This window comes from Phyllobates terribilis, unplaced genomic scaffold, assembly GCF_046119375.1.
Source record: "Phyllobates terribilis strain yellow unplaced genomic scaffold, ASM4611937v1 Scaffold_12__6_contigs__length_324123572, whole genome shotgun sequence".
Lineage (NCBI taxonomy): Eukaryota > Metazoa > Chordata > Amphibia > Anura > Dendrobatidae > Phyllobates > Phyllobates terribilis.
In genome coordinates, this window is record NW_027362772.1 from 93,690,605 (window position 1) to 93,709,354 (window position 18,750).

Sequence of the window (18,750 nt, forward strand, 5' to 3'; positions counted from 1 at the left end):
ATCAGTAATGTAATGTATGTACACAGTGACTGCACCAGCAGAATAGTGAGTGCAGCTCTGGAGTATAATACAGGAGGTAACTCAGGATCAGTAATGTAATGTATGTACACAGTGACTGCTCCAGCAGAATAGTGAGTGCAGCTCTGGAGTATAATACAGGATGTAACTCAGGATCAGTAATGTAATGTATATACACAGTGACTGCACCAGCAGAATAGTGAGTGCAGCTCTGGGGTATAATACAGGATGTAACTCAGGATCAGTAATGTAATGTATGTACACAGTGACTGCACCAGCAGAATAGTGAGTGCAGCTCTGGAGTATAATACAGGATGTAACTCAGGATTAGTAATGTAATGTATGTACACAGTGACTGCACCAGCAGAATAGTGAGTGCAGCTCTGGAGTATAATACAGGATGTAACTCAGGATCAGTAATGTAATGTATGTACACAGTGACTGCACCAGCAGAATAGTGAGTGCAGCTCTGGAGTATAATACAGGATGTAACTCAGGATCAGTAATGTAATGTTTGTACACAGTGACTGCACCAGCAGAACAGTGAGTGCAGCTCTGGAGTATAATACAGGAGGTAACTCAGGATCAGTAATGTAATGTATGTACACAGTGACTGCACCAGCAGAATAGTGAGTGCAGCTCTGGAGGATAATACAGGATGTAGCTCAGGATCAGTAATGTATGTACACAGTGACTGCACCAGCGGAATAGTGAGTGCAGCTCTGGAGTATAATACAGGATGTAGCTCAGGATCAGTAATGTATGTACACAGTGACTGCACCAGCAGAATAGTGAGTGCAGCTCTGGAGTATAATACAGGAGGTAACTCAGGATCAGTAATGTAATGTATGTACACAGTGACTGCACCAGCAGAATAGTGAGTGCAGCTCTGCAGTATAATACAGGAGGTAACTCCGGATCAGTAATGTAATGTATGTACACAGTGACTGCACCAGCAGTATAGTGAGTGCAGCTCTGGAGTATAATACAGGATGTAACTCAGGATCAGTAATGTAATGTATGTACACAGTGACTGCGCCAGCAGAATAGTGAGTGCAGCTCTGGAGTATAATACAGGATGTAACTCAGGATCAGTAATGTAATGTATGTACACAGTGACTGCACCAGCAGAATAGTGAGTGCAGCTCTGGGGTATAATACAGGATTGGTGCAGGATCAGTAATGCAGTGGCTTGTGTACATATCATCTGTACATGTTGGCGATACAGCAGGTGTGGACTCTCTCATTTCTGTGGATTTCTACCTTCTCTCTTCAGATCTCCTGTCTTCTCTTTAGCACCCTGCCACCCTTTCCTGCTCGGCATTAGGTGGATGTCTTGGCACTTGTTACCATACACACGGCGCAGATTCTGTGCCACTTTCCCAAATTTGACATCACAGGACCTTTGAGTCGGGCACAAATCCAAAGCCTGTCGCAGCTGAATAGAGAGCGAGTGAATGAGCCGCTAATGTGGAGGGGGAAGGCGCGACTGTGAGGGCAGAGAGAGGAGGGAAGGGATTTAGAAATGGGCTGAGATCCGGGATCCAGCTGGCACCGGGCACAATGATGCCCTGAGCACCACCCAGGTCAGGGCTGTTGGCTCGTGTCACGTGGCTCCTCTGGCTGCTACATGGCACTCGGTCCCGGGAGCTTTCACTCGGCCATTTCTAGCCATTTCGAGTCATATTGATACTTTGTTGCGCGGTGCGAGGACTTTAGTGTTGCAGATTGTATCCCACAATGCATTGTTGCAAAGTATAGTGTGTAGTCAGCATAACCCGAGTCACCTGTAAATACACCGCCCAGATTGTCATGGAGCTGCTACTTAGTATCTGCCGCCTGTTCCATTCTGCAGCTTCTGGGCTGTTGCTTAGTAACCGGTATCCGTGCGATGGAGGGTATTTTTGGATCTCGATGAGGCAGGAAATAGGAAGCGATTCATTGCAGCTGAAAATAAAAGAGGCTTCACCAATAGCAACCGATCCTGAAACTCCCCTTACAATACGAGCGCACAATGATCATCGTGATCTGACCTATGCAAGCAGAAGCCGGTGTAATCGGCACTTTACTATGTTCTCTTTTTGGTATAAAACCGATTAAAGTGGAAAATATTGTAAAGTTACGTATTGACTAAGGGTGGACATCGATCTACAAGAGTCGCCCAATTGTTATTTATGGGGTTCTGAAACTCGCCTTACAGTAAGAGCGAGCAGTGATCTGTGCAAGCAGAAGCCGGTGTAATCGGCACTTTACTATGTTCTCTTTTTGGTATAAAACCGATTAAAGTGGAAAATATTGTAAAGTTACGCATTGACTAAGGGTGGACATCGATCTACAAGAGTCGCCCAATTGTTATTTATGGGGTTCTGAAACTCGCCTTACAGTAAGAGCGAGCAGTGATCTGTGCAAGCAGAAGCCGGTGTAATCGGCACTTTACTATGTTCTCTTTTTGGTATAAAACCGATTAAAGTGGAAAATATTGTAAAGTTACGCATTGACTAAGGGTGGACATCGATCTACAAGAGTCGCCCAATTGTTATTTATGGGGTTCTGAAACTCACCTTACAGTAAGAGCGAGCAGTGATCTGTGCAAGCAGAAGCCGGTGTAATCGGCACTTTACTATGTTCTCTTTTTGGTATAAAACCGATTAAAGTGGAAAATATTGTAAAGTTACGCATTGACTAAGGGTGGACATCGATCTACAAGAGTCGCCCAATTGTTATTTATGGGGTTCTGAAACTCGCCTTACAGTAAGAGCGAGCAGTGATCTGTGCAAGCAGAAGCCGGTGTAATCGGCACTTTACTATGTTCTCTTTTTGGTATAAAACCGATTAAAGTGGAAAATATTGTAAAGTTACGCATTGACTAAGGGTGGACATCGATCTACAAGAGTCGCCCAATTGTTATTTATGGGGTTCTGAAACTCGCCTTACAGTAAGAGCGAGCAGTGATCGCCGTGATCTGTGCAAGCAGAAGCCGGTGTAATCGGCACTTTACTATGTTCTTTATTTCTATAAAGTCAATCAAAGCCCAAAAGTGGAATATGTCATAATGTGACGCATCAACTTAGGGCAGACGTCTGTCTACAAGAGTCGCCCAATTTTTATCTGTGGGATCCTGAAACCATGAGTGGCCCCCTCCAGCGAGGATGGAAAGTAGAGATGACGGCTGAATGCAAATCGCCGGGAGATGGAGGAAAAGACCCCAAATATCAAGTGGCGATTGGGCTCCTTGTCAGCCATTGTGCCTCTGGTAGTCGGCACGTAGTACAAGCCTTATACAGGAGACGTGTGGCATTCAGTCACAGCGTGGCGGTGGTTGGTAGGTCGGGGGTCTCTCCCCTGGACCCCCCATGTCATCTTTTCTTTGTTCCATTAAGCATCCAGATCTCCGGCTCAGGACACGAGTTGTCACAATGTAACGCTCACATTTCCATTCTACACGAGTTGTCACAATGTAACGCTCACATTTCCATTCTACACGAGTTGTCACAATGTAACACTCACATTTCCATTCTGCGGGGAGATGACTTGAGGGGGGATCATTATTTTCCTGACAGCCGGGAGCTCCTGTATGAAAAGGAATAGAAATGATATCGGCTGGCGGTCTAATGGGGGCATTGTGACTGCGACGACCCTGGGTGAGGACAGTCCCAGGGCAGGAGAGAATGGTCAATTAGTATGAGAGGGGCCTCGTCCCCACGAGGAATTACCGGAAAATAAGAATGGAGTCCTCTGTGGTTGATACTTGATGACTAATGGCCGCTTTCGGGCTTCGGGTCTCTTCATTAGCCATGGTGGCGAGAAGACCGAGCCGAGTGCAAATAGGTTTTACAACTGCAAACCTGAAGAAGGCGACGTGAAAAATCCGGCGCGGCGACCCCCGGAGGAATCGCAGGAATTACCAGATGAAGGATCGCTGTGTAGTCAGCGAGATGTGTTAAGACGTGGAAATGGCCCCTGAGGCTGCAGAAGGTGACATCTATTATTTATCATAAAAGCCGCCCATGACAGTCATTTCTTGACCTTTTCACGTCTCGGAAGAAGCCGGGGACACCTCCAGCTATCACCCCCTTACGCCGAATGTCGCACAGCGGTTGCCGCCAGTGATAATTTTGCTCTCCTAAAGCCTATTTGGGAGCCGGAGTTTTGACAGAGACAGCTGGTGTCATAAATTGCCTTGTCTCATTTGGTTACTATACGGTAGCAGACAGCGCCGAGTCCACGAGGTCTTCGGAGAACGCTTAAAACCTATTAAACCTTTGGAGCTAAGAGTTTGCAAAATAGCATTGAAGGAGCTGGGGGACGGCGGCGGAATCAGCGGACAGTGCCGCATAATGTGAACCGAGCGCTGCTTTATGGCCGCCGCGGAGATTTATACTGTCGTAACAAACTCAACTTCAGGAGCTCGGCTTCTTTATTGCTCACCCCGCTCCGGTAGATCCAGTCAATAGCAACTCGGCGCTGCGCCGCCATCACTCAGGGCCTGACACCGCTCCGGGCATCGCAGCGTCGCATCGACCGCCTCCGCACATGCTGGATGACCGTAGAGGGTCTCCTACGTGTGGGATCTCTGCTTAAAGGGCAATCCCACTAAAAGGAGCCAGAAGAATCTCAGCTTTCCCAAAGGCTTTGGTCAAATTCATCTTTTTTTTTTTTGCAAAAGTTTCAAAGTTTATAGACTTTAGGCATTTGTATTTTTGCACCTAATTCATTCTGGATTTTGTGCAATCGTTGCACATTTCTTTTAATCCCGCACCCTTTTTGGTGCACAAATCCTCTGTGTGGCCAATATACAGACATATACATACAGTGCTGATAATTAGTGGCACCCCTTCATTTTTTTCATAGACTGTACATTATCTTCAGAAATAAATGGAAATGTACCAAAGTTATATCCTCAGGATTTTTTAATTCGTTTTTAAAGTAATACAACAATAAAACATTGTTTTTAAACTTCCATGTTGCAAGTTCAAAGAAGAAACAGAATAACCAGCATGTGCAGCAATAAAGGCACCCCTAATTAATGCTTGGTTGCCCCCTTAATTAATGCTTGGTTGCCCCCTAAATTAATGCTTGGTTGCCCCCTCATTAATACTTGGTTGCCCCCCTAATTAATGCTTGGTTGCCCCCTAATTAATACTTGGTTGCCCCCCTAATTAATGCTTGGTTGCCCCCTAAATTAATGCTTGGTTGCCCCCTCATTAATACTTGGTTGCCCCCCTAATTAATGCTTGGTTGCCCCCTAATTAATACTTGATTGCCCCCCTAATTAATACTTGGTTGCCCCCCTAATTAATACTTGGTTGCCCCCCTAATTAATACCTGGTTGCCCACCCTTTGGCATTGCTGACAGCCTCCACACGTTTCTTGCAGACATCTATAAGCTTCTTGCACTTCTCAGCAGCAGTTTTCTCCCATCATTCTTTGCGGTTTGTTCGAGCTCTTGAATGTTTGCAGGGTCTTTTTCCCAATGGCAGATTTCACCCCAAAGATTCAATGGGATTGAGGTCAGGACTCATTGTGGCCATTTTAACACAGTCCATTTTTTACTTTTTCCACCATTCCTGTGTACTTTTGGATGTGTGCTTTGGGTCATTGTCTTGTTGCAGGACCCATGATCTTCTACTCAAACCAAGTTTTCTTACACTGGGTAGGACATTTCGCTCTAAAATCTCTTGATAATTCTCTGATTTCATGATTCCTGTGATACAGTCAAGGTCTCCAGTACCAGATACAGCAATTATGGATCCTCCACCATGCTTAACTGTTGGTAAGGTGTTCTTTTTCTTCTAACATTCATTGCGTTGTCTGTAAACAAACTGTTGCTTTGCATTGCCAAAAAGCTCTATTATTGTTTCATCTGTCCACAGAACATTTTCCCAGAAGGATTGTGGCTTGTGAAGGTACTCTTTGGCAAAGATCAGTTGTTCCTTTTTATGTCTTTTCATCAGCAATGGCTTCTTCCTTCGCCCATAAATCTCTGCTTGGTTTAGTTTGAGGCATATGGTACTTGTTGAAACCATGACCCCAGACTGTTCCAGGTTGGCCTTCAGGTCTTTGGATGTTTGACGTGGTATTTTTTCCACCATTCGTACCAACCTTCGAAGACATCTCTTGTCAATTTTCCTCTTTCCCCCACGTCCATGGAGGTTCTTGATGGTTCCATACTTGGCAAACTTCTTAATAACATTGCGCACTGTTGAAACTGGGACACCAAGGTCTTTGGAGATGGCCTTATACACTTTGGAAGTCTTGTGTTTGCTAATAATAGCAGTTCTGATGTCCTCAGACAGCTCCTTTGTCTACACCATTATGACAAAGGAACAGGGCCTACCATGTGGCTCTTTAAAACAGTGAAATCATCATTCATTGGCTAATTCATGTCACATGGGCACCGACAATCACAGGTGAATCTCTGTTTCACTTGATTCATTTATTTCAGGAGATATTCCGCGTTATGTACTGAAGCTTCATGGGGCCAATAACCATTAGCAGGACTGTACACATTGTTGGACTGCCCAGGGGCCAATAGTCTGTTCTGGCACAGGGGCCCCCCTACTACAATATACTCCGATATGTAGCTCCATAGATCATTGGTACATGGGACACACAAATAATTCCTGCTGTGTGCTGCCAGACGATAGCGTCCTGTCCATCATGTCCGGTGCCAGCAGCGCACATCACTCAGCTGTGATACTGCTGCCCGGTCTGTCGAGCATTGGATGTAATGATATTTCTGTGCCGTTGATCATCTCTCTACTGATGTGATGAGTGGAGTCCCGATCCTGCGCCCCCTCAGTAATACAGTGGAGTCCCGGTCCTCCGCACCCTCAGTAATACAGTGGAGTCCCGGTCCTCCGCACCCTCAGTAATACAGTGGAGTCCCGGTCCTCCACACCCTCGGGGATACAGTGGAGTCCCGATCCTGCGCCCCCTCAGTAATACAGTGGAGTCCCGGTCCTCCGCACCCTCAGTAATACAGTGGAGTCCCGGTCCTCCGCACCCTCAGTAATACAGTGGAGTCCCGGTCCTCCACACCCTCGGGGATACAGTGGAGTCCCGATCCTGCGCCCCCTCAGTAATACAGTGGAGTCCCGGTCCTCCGCACCCTCAGTAATACAGTGGAGTCCCGGTCCTCCGCACCCTCAGTAATACAGTGGAGTCCCGGTCCTCCACACCCTCGGGGATACAGTGGAGTCCCGGTCCTCCACACCCTCAGTAATACAGTGGAGTCCCGGTCCTCCGCACCCTCAGTAATACAGTGGAGTCCCGGTCCTGCGCCCCCTCAGTAATACAGTGGAGTCCCGGTCCTGCGCCCCCTCAGTAATACAGTGGAGTCCCGGTCCTCCGCACCCTCGGGGATACAGTGGAGTCCCGGTCCTCCGCACCCTCAGTAATACAGTGGAGTCCCGGTCCTCCGCACCCTCAGTAATACAGTGGAGTCCCGGTCCTGCGCCCCCTCAGTAATACAGTGGAGTCCCGGTCCTGCGCCCCCTCAGTAATACAGTGGAGTCCCGGTCCTCCGCACCCTCAGTAATACAGTGGAGTCCCGGTCCTCCGCACCCTCAGTAATACAGTGGAGTCCCGGTCCTGCGCCCCCTCAGTAATACAGTGGAGTCCCGGTCCTGCGCCCCCTCAGTAATACAGTGGAGTCCCGGTCCTCCGCACCCTCAGTAATACAGTGGAGTCCCGGTCCTGCGCCCCCTCAGTAATACGGTGGAGTCCCGGTCCTCCGCACCCTCAGTAATACAGTGGAGTCCCGGTCCTCCGCACCCTCAGTAATACAGTGGAGTCCCGGTCCTCCACACCCTCGGGGATACAGTGGAGTCCAGGTCCTGCGCCCCCTCAGTAATACGGTGGAGTCCCGGTCCTCCGCACCCTCAGTAATACGGTGGAGTCCCGGTCCTCTGCACCCTCAGTAATACAGTGGAGTCCCGGTCCTCCGCACCCTCAGTAATACGGTGGAGTCCCGGTCCTCTGTACCCTCAGTAATACAGTGGAGTCCCGGTCCTCCGCACCCTCAGTAATACAGTGGAGTCCCGGTCCTCCGCACCTTCAGTAATACAGTGGAGTCCCGCTCCTCCGCACCCTCAGTAATACAGTGGAGTCCCGGTCTTCCGCACCTTCAGTAATACAGTGGAGTCCTGGTCCTCCACACCCTCGGGGATACAGTGGAGTCCCGGTCCTCCGCACCCTCAGTAATACAGTGGAGTCCCGGTCCTCCGCACCCTCAGTAATACAGTGGAGTCCCGGTCCTCCGCACCCTCAGTAATACAGTGGAGTCCCGGTCCTGCGCCCCCTCAGTAATACAGTGGAGACCCGGTCCTCCGCACCCTCAGTAATACAGTGGAGTCCCGGTCCTGCGCCCCCTCAGTAATACAGTGGAGTCCCGGTCCTGCGCCCCCTCAGTAATACAGTGGAGTCCCGGTCCTGCGCCCCCTCAGTAATACAGTGGAGTCCCCTTCCTCCGCACCCTCAGTAATACAGTGGAGTCCCGCTCCTCCACACCCTCGGGGATACAGTGGAGTCCCGGTTTTGCGCCCCCTCAGTAATACGGTGGAGTCCCGGTCCTCCGCACCCTCAGTAATACGGTGGAGTCCCGGTCCTCCGCACCCTCAGTAATACGGTGGAGTCCCAGTCCTCCGCACCCTTAGTAATACGGTGGAGTCCCGGTCCTGCGCCCCCTCAGTAATACAGTGGAGTCCCGGTCCTCTGCACCCTCAGTAATACAGTGGAGTCCCGGTCCTCCGCACCCTCAGTAATACGGTGGAGTCCCGGTCCTCTGCACCCTCAGTAATACAGTGGAGTCCCGGTCCTCCGCACCCTCAGTAATACAGTGGAGTCCCGGTCCTCCACACCCTCGGGGATACAGTGGAGTCCCGGTCCTCCGCACCCTCAGTAATACAGTGGAGTCCCGGTCCTGCGCCCCCTCAGTAATACAGTGGAGTCCCGGTCCTGCGCCCCCTCAGTAATACAGTGGAGTCCCGGTCCTGCGCCCCCTCAGTAATACAGTGGAGTCCCGGTCCTCCGCACCCTCAGTAATACAGTGGAGTCCCGGTCCTCCGCACCCTCAGTAATACAGTGGAGTCCCGGTCCTCCGCACCCTCAGTAATACAGTGGAGTCCCGGTCCTCCGCACCCTCAGTAATACAGTGGAGTCCCGGTCCTCCACACCCTCGGGGATACAGTGGAGTCCTGGTCCTGCGCCCCCTCAGTAATACGGTGGAGTCCCGGTCCTCCGCACCCTCAGTAATACGGTGGAGTCCCGGTCCTCTGCACCCTCAGTAATACAGTGGAGTCCCGGTCCTCCGCACCCTCAGTAATACGGTGGAGTCCCGGTCCTCTGTACCCTCAGTAATACAGTGGAGTCCCGGTCCTCCGCACCCTCAGTAATACAGTGGAGTCCCGGTCCTCCGCACCCTCAGTAATACAGTGGAGTCCCGGTCCTCCGCACCTTCAGTAATACAGTGGAGTCCCGGTCCTCCGCACCCTCAGTAATACAGTGGAGTCCCGGTCCTCCGCACCCTCAGTAATACGGTGGAGTCCCGGTCCTCCGCACCCTCAGTAATACGGTGGAGTCCCGGTCCTCCGCACCCTCAGTAATACGGTGGAGTCCCAGTCCTCCGCACCCTTAGTAATACGGTGGAGTCCCGGTCCTGCGCCCCCTCGGCGACGCGGTGGAGTCCCGGTCCTGCGCCCCCTCGGCGACGCGGTGGAGTCCCGGTCCTGCGCTTGGGCTGGAAACAGCTGAAATAATCATAAAGAAATGAAATCCTGCGTGGCTCAGATCCGTCCTGTGATGAGCGGAAGGGTCCGCAGTTATCTCCGGAGGCTCCGGCCAGCTGCACTGCTGCGCTCCGAGGCTCCGATCCTCAGGTCCACATCTCTGCTTGCTGTCAGTGAACCTCTGGACTAAGACAGAACGCTGCTCGTTACAGTTATATCCGGCCTGGACTCCTGACTGACACATTGTAACGAGACCAGAAATAGGGGGCGCTATGGAGGAAATCCCCATCTGGTGCTGGTCCCCTATAGCCCCATCTTACCTGCTCTGGACTCCCCCGATAGCTCCATCTCACCTGCTCTGGACTCCCCCCTATAGCTCCATCTCACCTGCTCTGGACTCCCCCTATAGCTCCATCTCACCTGCTCTGGACTCCCCCTATAGCTCCATCTCACCTGCTCTGGACTCCCCCGATAGCCCCATCTTACCTGCTCTGGACTCCCCCGATAGCCCCATCTCACCTGCTCTGGACTCCCCCGATAGCCCCATCTCACCTGCTCTGGACTCCCCCGATAGCTCCATCTCACCTGCTCTGGACTCCCCCCTATAGCTCCATCTCACCTGCTCTGGACTCCCCCTATAGCTCCATCTCACCTGCTCTGGACTCCCCCTATAGCTCCATCTCACCTGCTCTGGACTCCCCCGATAGCCCCATCTTACCTGCTCTGGACTCCCCCGATAGCCCCATCTTACCTGCTCTGGACTCCCCCGATAGCTCCATCTTACCTGCTCTGATATCCCCCGATAGCCCCATCTTACCTGCTCTGGACTCCCCCCTATAGCTCCATCTCACCTGCTCTGGACTCCCCCTATAGCTCCATCTCACCTGCTCTGGACTCCCCCGATAGCCCCATCTTACCTGCTCTGGACTCCCCCGATAGCCCCATCTTACCTGCTCTGGACTCCCCCGATAGCCCCATCTTACCTGCTCTGGACTCCCCCGATAGCTCCATCTTACCTGCTCTGGACTCCCCCGATAGCCCCATCTTACCTGCTCTGGACTCCCCCGATAGCTCCATCTCACCTGCTCTGGACTCCCCCGATAGCTCCATCTTACCTGCTCTGGACTCCCCCGATAGCCCCATCTTACCTGCTCTGGACTCCCCCGATAGCTCCATCTTACCTGCTCTGGACTCCCCCGATAGCCCCATCTTACCTGCTCTGGACTCCCCCGATAGCCCCATCTTACCTGCTCTGGACTCCCCCGATAGCTCCATCTTACCTGCTCTGGACTCCCCCGATAGCCCCATCTTACCTGCTCTGGACTCCCCCGATAGCCCCATCTTATTGGGATTTTCCTATGAGCTCAGTGGGGGATGTTGGGGGTCCAGGGAGTGGGGGCGCCACTCTCCTGCCCATGATTTACCCCCTTAATGTTGATGAACCCAGAATGGGAGGTGAAGGACCCGGATTTCCAGAAAATCCGTGTGATCCCGTTTCTGGAGGCATTTCTCCGCTCCCACGTAATTTGTGGTTATTAAATGACCTTTAATGTCTATGGAGAGACCAGACCTATGAAAGTATATGTAGATGCAGCTTTTAATTAAACCCATTTTACTATCTGGCAGCTGATAGAGATTGGAGGGGGGAGGGGATCGGCTTTTATTGGCATTTAGTGGCACATACGGCTCTCACGTGCTGAAATACCCTGCGTTGCTGTGAGCAGTCACATGACCTGGCGGCTGAATGTACAAGTATATGTGGCGGTATAGGACGGGTGTTCAGTGTGGACTGTTTATGGGACTAGATTTACCTAAATATTAGCGCCCCCTTCTGTCCTTTACATTGCATGCACTGACTGCAGGCTAAGGGGCCCCTGAAATGAGCATCAGGGAGCAGTCACTGTATCAGGATGATGGGGGTCATGGAAAGCCAGGGGCGGACATATCATGGGTGGGGTGCAATCAGGGGCCCAAGAGGTAAGGGGGCCATTTCCACCTTCATATCAGCAAGGTGGTTTCATCACAGACACAAAAAGGGGCCCATATGCTGTTCTTGCACAGGGGCCCTCCTCCACCTGTGCACAGGGGCCCATATACTGTTCTTGCACAGGGGCCCTCCTCCGTCTGTGCACAGGGGCCCATATGCTGCTCTTGCACAGGGGCCCTCCTCCACCTGTGCACAGGGGCCCATATACTGTTCTTGCACAGGGACCCTCCTCCGTCTGTGCACAGGGGCCCATATGCTGCTCTTGCACAGGGACCCTCCTCCGTCTGTGCACAGGGGCCCATATACTGTTCTTGCACAGGGGCCCTCCTCCGTCTATGCACAGGGGCCCATATGCTGCTCTTGCACAGGGACCCTCCTCCGTCTGTGCACAGGGGCCCATATGCTGTTCTTGCACAGGGGCCCTCCTCCGTCTGTGCACAGGGGCCCATATACTGTTCTTGTACAGGGACCCTTCTCCGTCTGTGCACAGGGGTCCATATACTGTTCTTACACAGGGGCCCTCCTCCATCTTACCTGCTCTGGACTTCCCCTATAGCCCCATCTTACCTGCTCTGGACTCCCCCGATAGCTCCATCTTACCTGCTCTGGACACCCCCGATAGCTCCATCTTACCTGCTCTGGACTCCCCCCCCATAGCTCCATCTCACCTGCTCTGGACTCCCCCCATAGCTCCATCTCACCTGCTCTGGACTCCCCCCGATAGCCCCAGCTCACCTCCTCTGGACTCCCCCGATAGCTCCAGCTCACCTGCTCTGGACTCCCCCGATAGCCCCATCTCACCTCCTCTGGACTCCCCCGATAGCTCCATCTCACCTGCTCTGGACTCCCCCGATAGCCCCATCTCACCTGCTCTGGACTCCCCCGATAGCCCCATCTCACCTGCTCTGGACTCCCCCGATAGCCCCATCTCACCTGCTCTGGACTCCCCCGATAGCCCCATCTCACCTGCTCTGGACTCCCCCCGATAGCCCCATCTCACCTGCTCTGGACTCCCCCCGATAGCCCCATCTCACCTGCTCTGGACTCCCCCCGATAGCCCCATCTCACCTGCTCTGGACTCCCCCGATAGCCCCATCTCACCTGCTCTGGACTCCCCCGATAGCCCCATCTCACCTGCTCTGGACTCCCCCGATAGCCCCATCTCACCTGCTCTGGACTCCCCCGATAGCCCCATCTCACCTGCTCTAGACTCCCCCGATAGCCCCATCTCACCTGCTCTAGACTCCCCCGATAGCCCCATCTCACCTGCTCTAGACTCCCCCGATAGCCCCATCTCACCTGCTCTGGACTCCCCCGATAGCCCCATCTCACCTGCTCTGGACTCCCCCGATAGCCCCATCTCACCTGCTCTGGACTCCCCCGATAGCCCCATCTCACCTGCTCTGGACTACCCCGATAGCCCCATCTTACCTGCTCTGGACTCCCCCAATAGCCCCATCTTACCTGCTCTGGACTCCCCCGATAGCCCCATCTTACCTGCTCTGGACTCCCCCAATAGCCCCTTGTCACGAAAAACACTTGGTCAGACCTTGCAGCCCTCTGGCGCCCCCTTATCCTGCTGGTCAAACACGGTATTGACCGAGGATAAGCACGGGCGCAGCTGCTCTAATTTATGTCGACTATTGTGGCACGTGATGTGACAGGACGTATATATACCACCAGTTCCTTCCAGGAACGTTTATATACCTCCGACCAGCCACCCTCAAACCACAATATCACATAAATACTGGTATACTGCCACCACCGATCGCTTAACAGGTGGATCGGGTACCCGTTAGGTACCATGAATTTGCGGGTGAGGAACGTGTTTGCTCGACATAGGACAAGAAGAACGAAGCTGGTAAATAATAATGATTTACTCCCAAAAGTTGGCAGTGTTTACAAAAGATATACAAGATATTGTAAAAGAGACAATTTACATATATGCATAAAACAGTTAGTAAAATAAAAGGGGTAAGTGAGAGCAAAACCTGCGCCACGAGGTGATGGTCTCAGATTCTGTGGGGGGGGCGGCTCCCTGGAAATTAGATGTGATTCTTCCACGCAGCGAGGAGTGCATGCGTCTGACGTCCCGGGTAAGAATGAATTAAAATGGCCGTTCTGGTTTTTAGTAAGGGGCCAAAACTCTAGGAGACACCCATGTTGTTTACCTCACATGGGGGCTCGGTTTTGTGAACCCACCCAGCTGCATAAGACATAAAAATCCTTCAGATTTCATATCTTGGTATGGGGGTGTCCCACATCCAAAATGGAGACATCATGTTTGCCGTCACCAATGTTCATGAAGATGGATATCAAATATGATATGTCTATGACGCTCAGAAGCTGAGAACCCATTTCCCTGGTTCCTGGTGGTCTCCCAGCAACGAAAACCACACCATTACAATTGGAAAAAGGTGAACATCTCAAAAATGTGGTCCCTGTGTTTGTGACAGTCATTTGCATTATTAAAATCGACATTAAAAGTTTGTACAGTTAAACAATAGGATTGGAGGTAAAATCCAGGGTATACCAGTATGCTTGCTGACGTTTTATGGCGGTAATAAAAATTCCTTGTTAGGGGGAAGCAAGAGTGAGTTCTATGTAGCCTCTTCCAAATGAGCAGGGGGTGGAGATTTAAGACATCTCATTTTTAAAACTAGGACAAAAATACATTTTGCTTGACACCCCATCTTACCTGCTGTGGACTCCCCCAATAGCCCCATCTTACCTGCTGTGGACTCCCCCGATAGCTTCATCTTACCTGCTCTGGACTCCCCCGATAGCCCCATCTTACTTGCTCTGGACTCCCCCGATAGCCCCATCTTACCTGCTCTGGACTCCCCCGATAGCCCCATCTTACCTGCTCTGGACTCCCCCGATAACCCCATCTTACTTGCTCTGGACTCCCCCGATAGCCCCATCTTACCTGCTCTGGACTCCCCCGATAGCCCCATCTTACTTGCTCTGGACTCCCCCGATAGCCCCATCTTACCTGCTCTGGACTCCCCCGATAGCCCCATCTTACCTGCTCTGGACTCCCCCGATAGCTCCATCTTACCTGCTCTGGACTCCCCCGATAGCTCCATCTTACCTGCTCTGGACTCCCCCGATAGCTCCATCTTACCTGCTCTGGACTCCCCCGATAGCTCCATCTTGCCTGCTCTGGACTCCCCCGATAGCTCCATCTTACCTGCTCTGGACTCCCCCGATAGCCCCATCTTACCTGCTCTGGACTCCCCCGATAGCTCCATCTCACCTGCTCTGGACTCCCCCGATAGCTCCATCTTACCTGCTCTGGACTCCCCCGATAGCTCCATCTTACCTGCTCTGGACTCCCCCGATAGCTCCATCTTACCTGCTCTGGACTCCCCCGATAGCTCCATCTTACCTGCTCTGGACTCCCCCGATAGCTCCATCTTACCTGCTCTGGACTCCCCCGATAGCTCCATCTTACCTGCTCTGGACTCCCCCGATAGCTCCATCTTGCCTGCTCTGGACTCCCCCGATAGCTCCATCTTACCTGCTCTGGACTCCCCCGATAGCCCCATCTTACCTGCTCTGGACTCCCCCGATAGCTCCATCTCACCTGCTCTGGACTCCCCCGATAGCTCCATCTTACCTGCTCTGGACTCCCCCGATAGCTCCATCTTACCTGCTCTGGACTCCCCCGATAGCTCCATCTTACCTGCTCTGGACTCCCCCGATAGCTCCATCTTACCTGCTCTGGACTCCCCCGATAGCTCCATCTTACCTGCTCTGGACTCCCCCGATAGCTCCATCTTACCTGCTCTGGACTCCCCCGATAGCTCCATCTTACCTGCTCTGGACTCCCCCGATAGCTCCATCTTACCTGCTCTGGACTCCCCCGATAGCTCCATCTTGCCTGCTCTGGACTCCCCCGATAGCTCCATCTTACCTGCTCTGGACTCCCCCGATAGCTCCATCTTGCCTGCTCTGGACTCCCCCGATAGCTCCATCTTACCTGCTCTGGACTCCCCCGATAGCTCCATCTTACCTGCTCTGGACTCCCCCGATAGCTCCATCTTACCTGCTCTGGACTCCCCCGATAGCTCCATCTTACCTGCTCTGGACTCCCCCGATAGCTCCATCTTGCCTGCTCTGGACTCCCCCGATAGCTCCATCTTACCTGCTCTGGACTCCCCCGATAGCTCCATCTTACCTGCTCTGGACTCCCCCGATAGCTCCATCTTACCTGCTCTGGACTCCCCCGATAGCTCCATCTTACCTGCTCTGGACTCCCCCGATAGCTCCATCTTACCTGCTCTGGACTCCCCCGATAGCTCCATCTTACCTGCTCTGGACTCCCCCGATAGCTCCATCTTGCCTGCTCTGGACTCCCCCGATAGCTCCATCTTACCTGCTCTGGACTCCCCCGATAGCCCCATCTTACCTGCTCTGGACTCCCCCGATAGCTCCATCTCACCTGCTCTGGACTCCCCCGATAGCTCCATCTTACCTGCTCTGGACTCCCCCGATAGCTCCATCTTACCTGCTCTGGACTCCCCCGATAGCTCCATCTTACCTGCTCTGGACTCCCCCGATAGCTCCATCTTACCTGCTCTGGACTCCCCCGATAGCTCCATCTTACCTGCTCTGGACTCCCCCGATAGCTCCATCTTACCTGCTCTGGACTCCCCCGATAGCTCCATCTTACCTGCTCTGGACTCCCCCGATAGCTCCATCTTACCTGCTCTGGACTCCCCCGATAGCTCCATCTTGCCTGCTCTGGACTCCCCCGATAGCTCCATCTTACCTGCTCTGGACTCCCCCGATAGCTCCATCTTGCCTGCTCTGGACTCCCCCGATAGCTCCATCTTACCTGCTCTGGACTCCCCCGATAGCTCCATCTTACCTGCTCTGGACTCCCCCGATAGCTCCATCTTACCTGCTCTGGACTCCCCCGATAGCTCCATCTTACCTGCTCTGGACTCCCCCGATAGCTCCATCTTGCCTGCTCTGGACTCCCCCGATAGCTCCATCTTGCCTGCTCTGGACTCCCCCGATAGCTCCATCTTACCTGCTCTATACTTCTGGACTCCCAGCTCTTTACATGTCCATGTTTCTAGTTTAGATACTGTTGTACATACATATAGTACCTACAGCCGGTTCCGCTGATCCCGATGCCGCTTCTCTCCCCTGAATGCTTTCGTTTGTCGCTGCCTGTTACTGCCGCGTCTCACGGTCTCCTCTCTCTCCTCAGGTGACGGATGGAGGAACCATCAAACAGAAGATTTTCACTTTCGACGCCATGTTCTCAACCAATTACTCTCACATGGAGAATTATCGCAAGAGAGAAGACCTCCTGTACCAGTCCACCGTGCGGTGAGTGACCACGAGCGGCCGCGCGCCCCCGACCAGATCTCGCTGTGAAGCCGTCTGCTGCCTCTGACCAGTATTCACACTGTGCAGTAAGACGGGTTAACTCTGCAGGTTTTTCATCACTAGACTTTGGTGTTCAGTTTCTTTCTTTTTTTCCTTTTTATGGGGGTCTAATACATATGCAGTTATTTATGGCTGTAATTAAAGGGATTTTCCAGGGTTGGGCTAATTTTTGGCCGACACTATATTTTGTCAGATCGTAACGTTGTGTAATATACAAACTGTCAGGATTTCTCCCCTTTGTCAGTCCCAGCCGTCGGCGTCTGACCAGTTTCCCTCATTGGTCACATGACGTACGTATAAGTCTGCAGCGGTGGTCCTATGACGACCGCTGAAATCAGCAAATCCTAACAGTTGATATATTACACACTCCCTGGTGTGACGAAAATTAGGCCCGGCACAGAAAGACCCTTTAAAGCCAACCTCTCCTTAAAGGGGTTGTTGCAATTTTATGAAAGTTGCAATCAATGGTATAGAAAAGTTGCAATTGTTTCAAGTGGCTGCTGCAGCCAATCACTGGTCTGAGATGTGACCGCGATGAGTTATAATGAGGGAGTCAATGCCGTCATGTAATGGAGTGGGGGGAGGGGTGATCGTCTGGCGTTTTATTAGCTCCCAGGTTTCCAATACGGGCCAGGGAGGAGCGCAGCCATACTTCTCCCATGGTCACAGGCGGAGCAGCACCGGCTCCTTGTACCGTCATTACCGTCCCAGGCGAAACCTCCACCGCAGACGCCGAGCGCAGGGCATTAGTATACAGAGGGTATACGGAGTCACAGTGATCTGGGGAGCGAGCAGATGAAAGGGAAGAAAGATAAAAGCCATTTTTTTTGTGGCGGATCCTGAGGGTGCACGAAGACAATCAACCGGCGAGAGGCAAATGTTATCATTTCAAAGATAAAAATCCACTTTCTCCGGAGCGATCCGGCGCCATGTCATCATCGTGACAAGGATCCGAGGTTGGCATCGTCGCCATCCCGCGAAAATTTCATAAGGAATCACTAATGGCTCCGAAAACCTCTCTGTATGGAAAGATCCGAGGCTGAAAGCAGCAGCTGATGGTTCGTGACAGTGTATCCAGTGTGAACGATCCTCTGTGAGCTCAACGGTGTCAGTGCGGAGAAGAGCGCGCGTCAAGATCCGGGGCCACGTTATCGAGTCTCCCCCTAGGGCCGCAATAAAACGTAACATCTGAAATGCCATAAACTACAAGCAATGGCCGCCGGTAACTCCCACCGGGTCAAGGGACCCCATTCTCCTTAAAGTAATCGGGGGACCCCCCTACATGCAGACAGCCGCACACAGGCAAGCATCGCCTGTTCCACACGGAACAGCGGAGCAGCCACGTTGTCCACCCCGCTCAAGGTCTAGACTGGATACATTGTAGCACACTCAGGACTCACAGCTGGAGTTTGCTACAATGTATCTACTCGGTCCTCTGCAGCACAGATCGCGCCTTACTTTTCCACAATGTAACATCGCAAGTAAAATGTGTCAGTCTGGATACATTGTAACAAACCCTCAGCTGTGAGATGATAAGGTCTTGAAAGTTGTGAGGATTTAATAGCAGGGTTTATCAGCTGTTTCATTACCAGCGTTCATGCTGGGAGTTGT

General features: G+C 52.3%; 1 protein-coding gene across 2 annotated transcripts in view; it reads left to right on the forward strand.

Annotated features, from left to right (window-relative positions):
* IGSF21 (immunoglobin superfamily member 21) overlaps positions 1-18,750 on the forward strand; it is an 895,000-nt gene that overhangs the window by 312,906 nt on the left and 563,344 nt on the right. For both annotated transcript variants that reach the window (XM_073656170.1, XM_073656169.1), the window contains exon 3: positions 16,958-17,079. In XM_073656170.1, the coding sequence (XP_073512271.1) occupies positions 16,958-17,079 (122 nt within the window). The remainder of the gene's footprint in view (positions 1-16,957; positions 17,080-18,750) is intronic.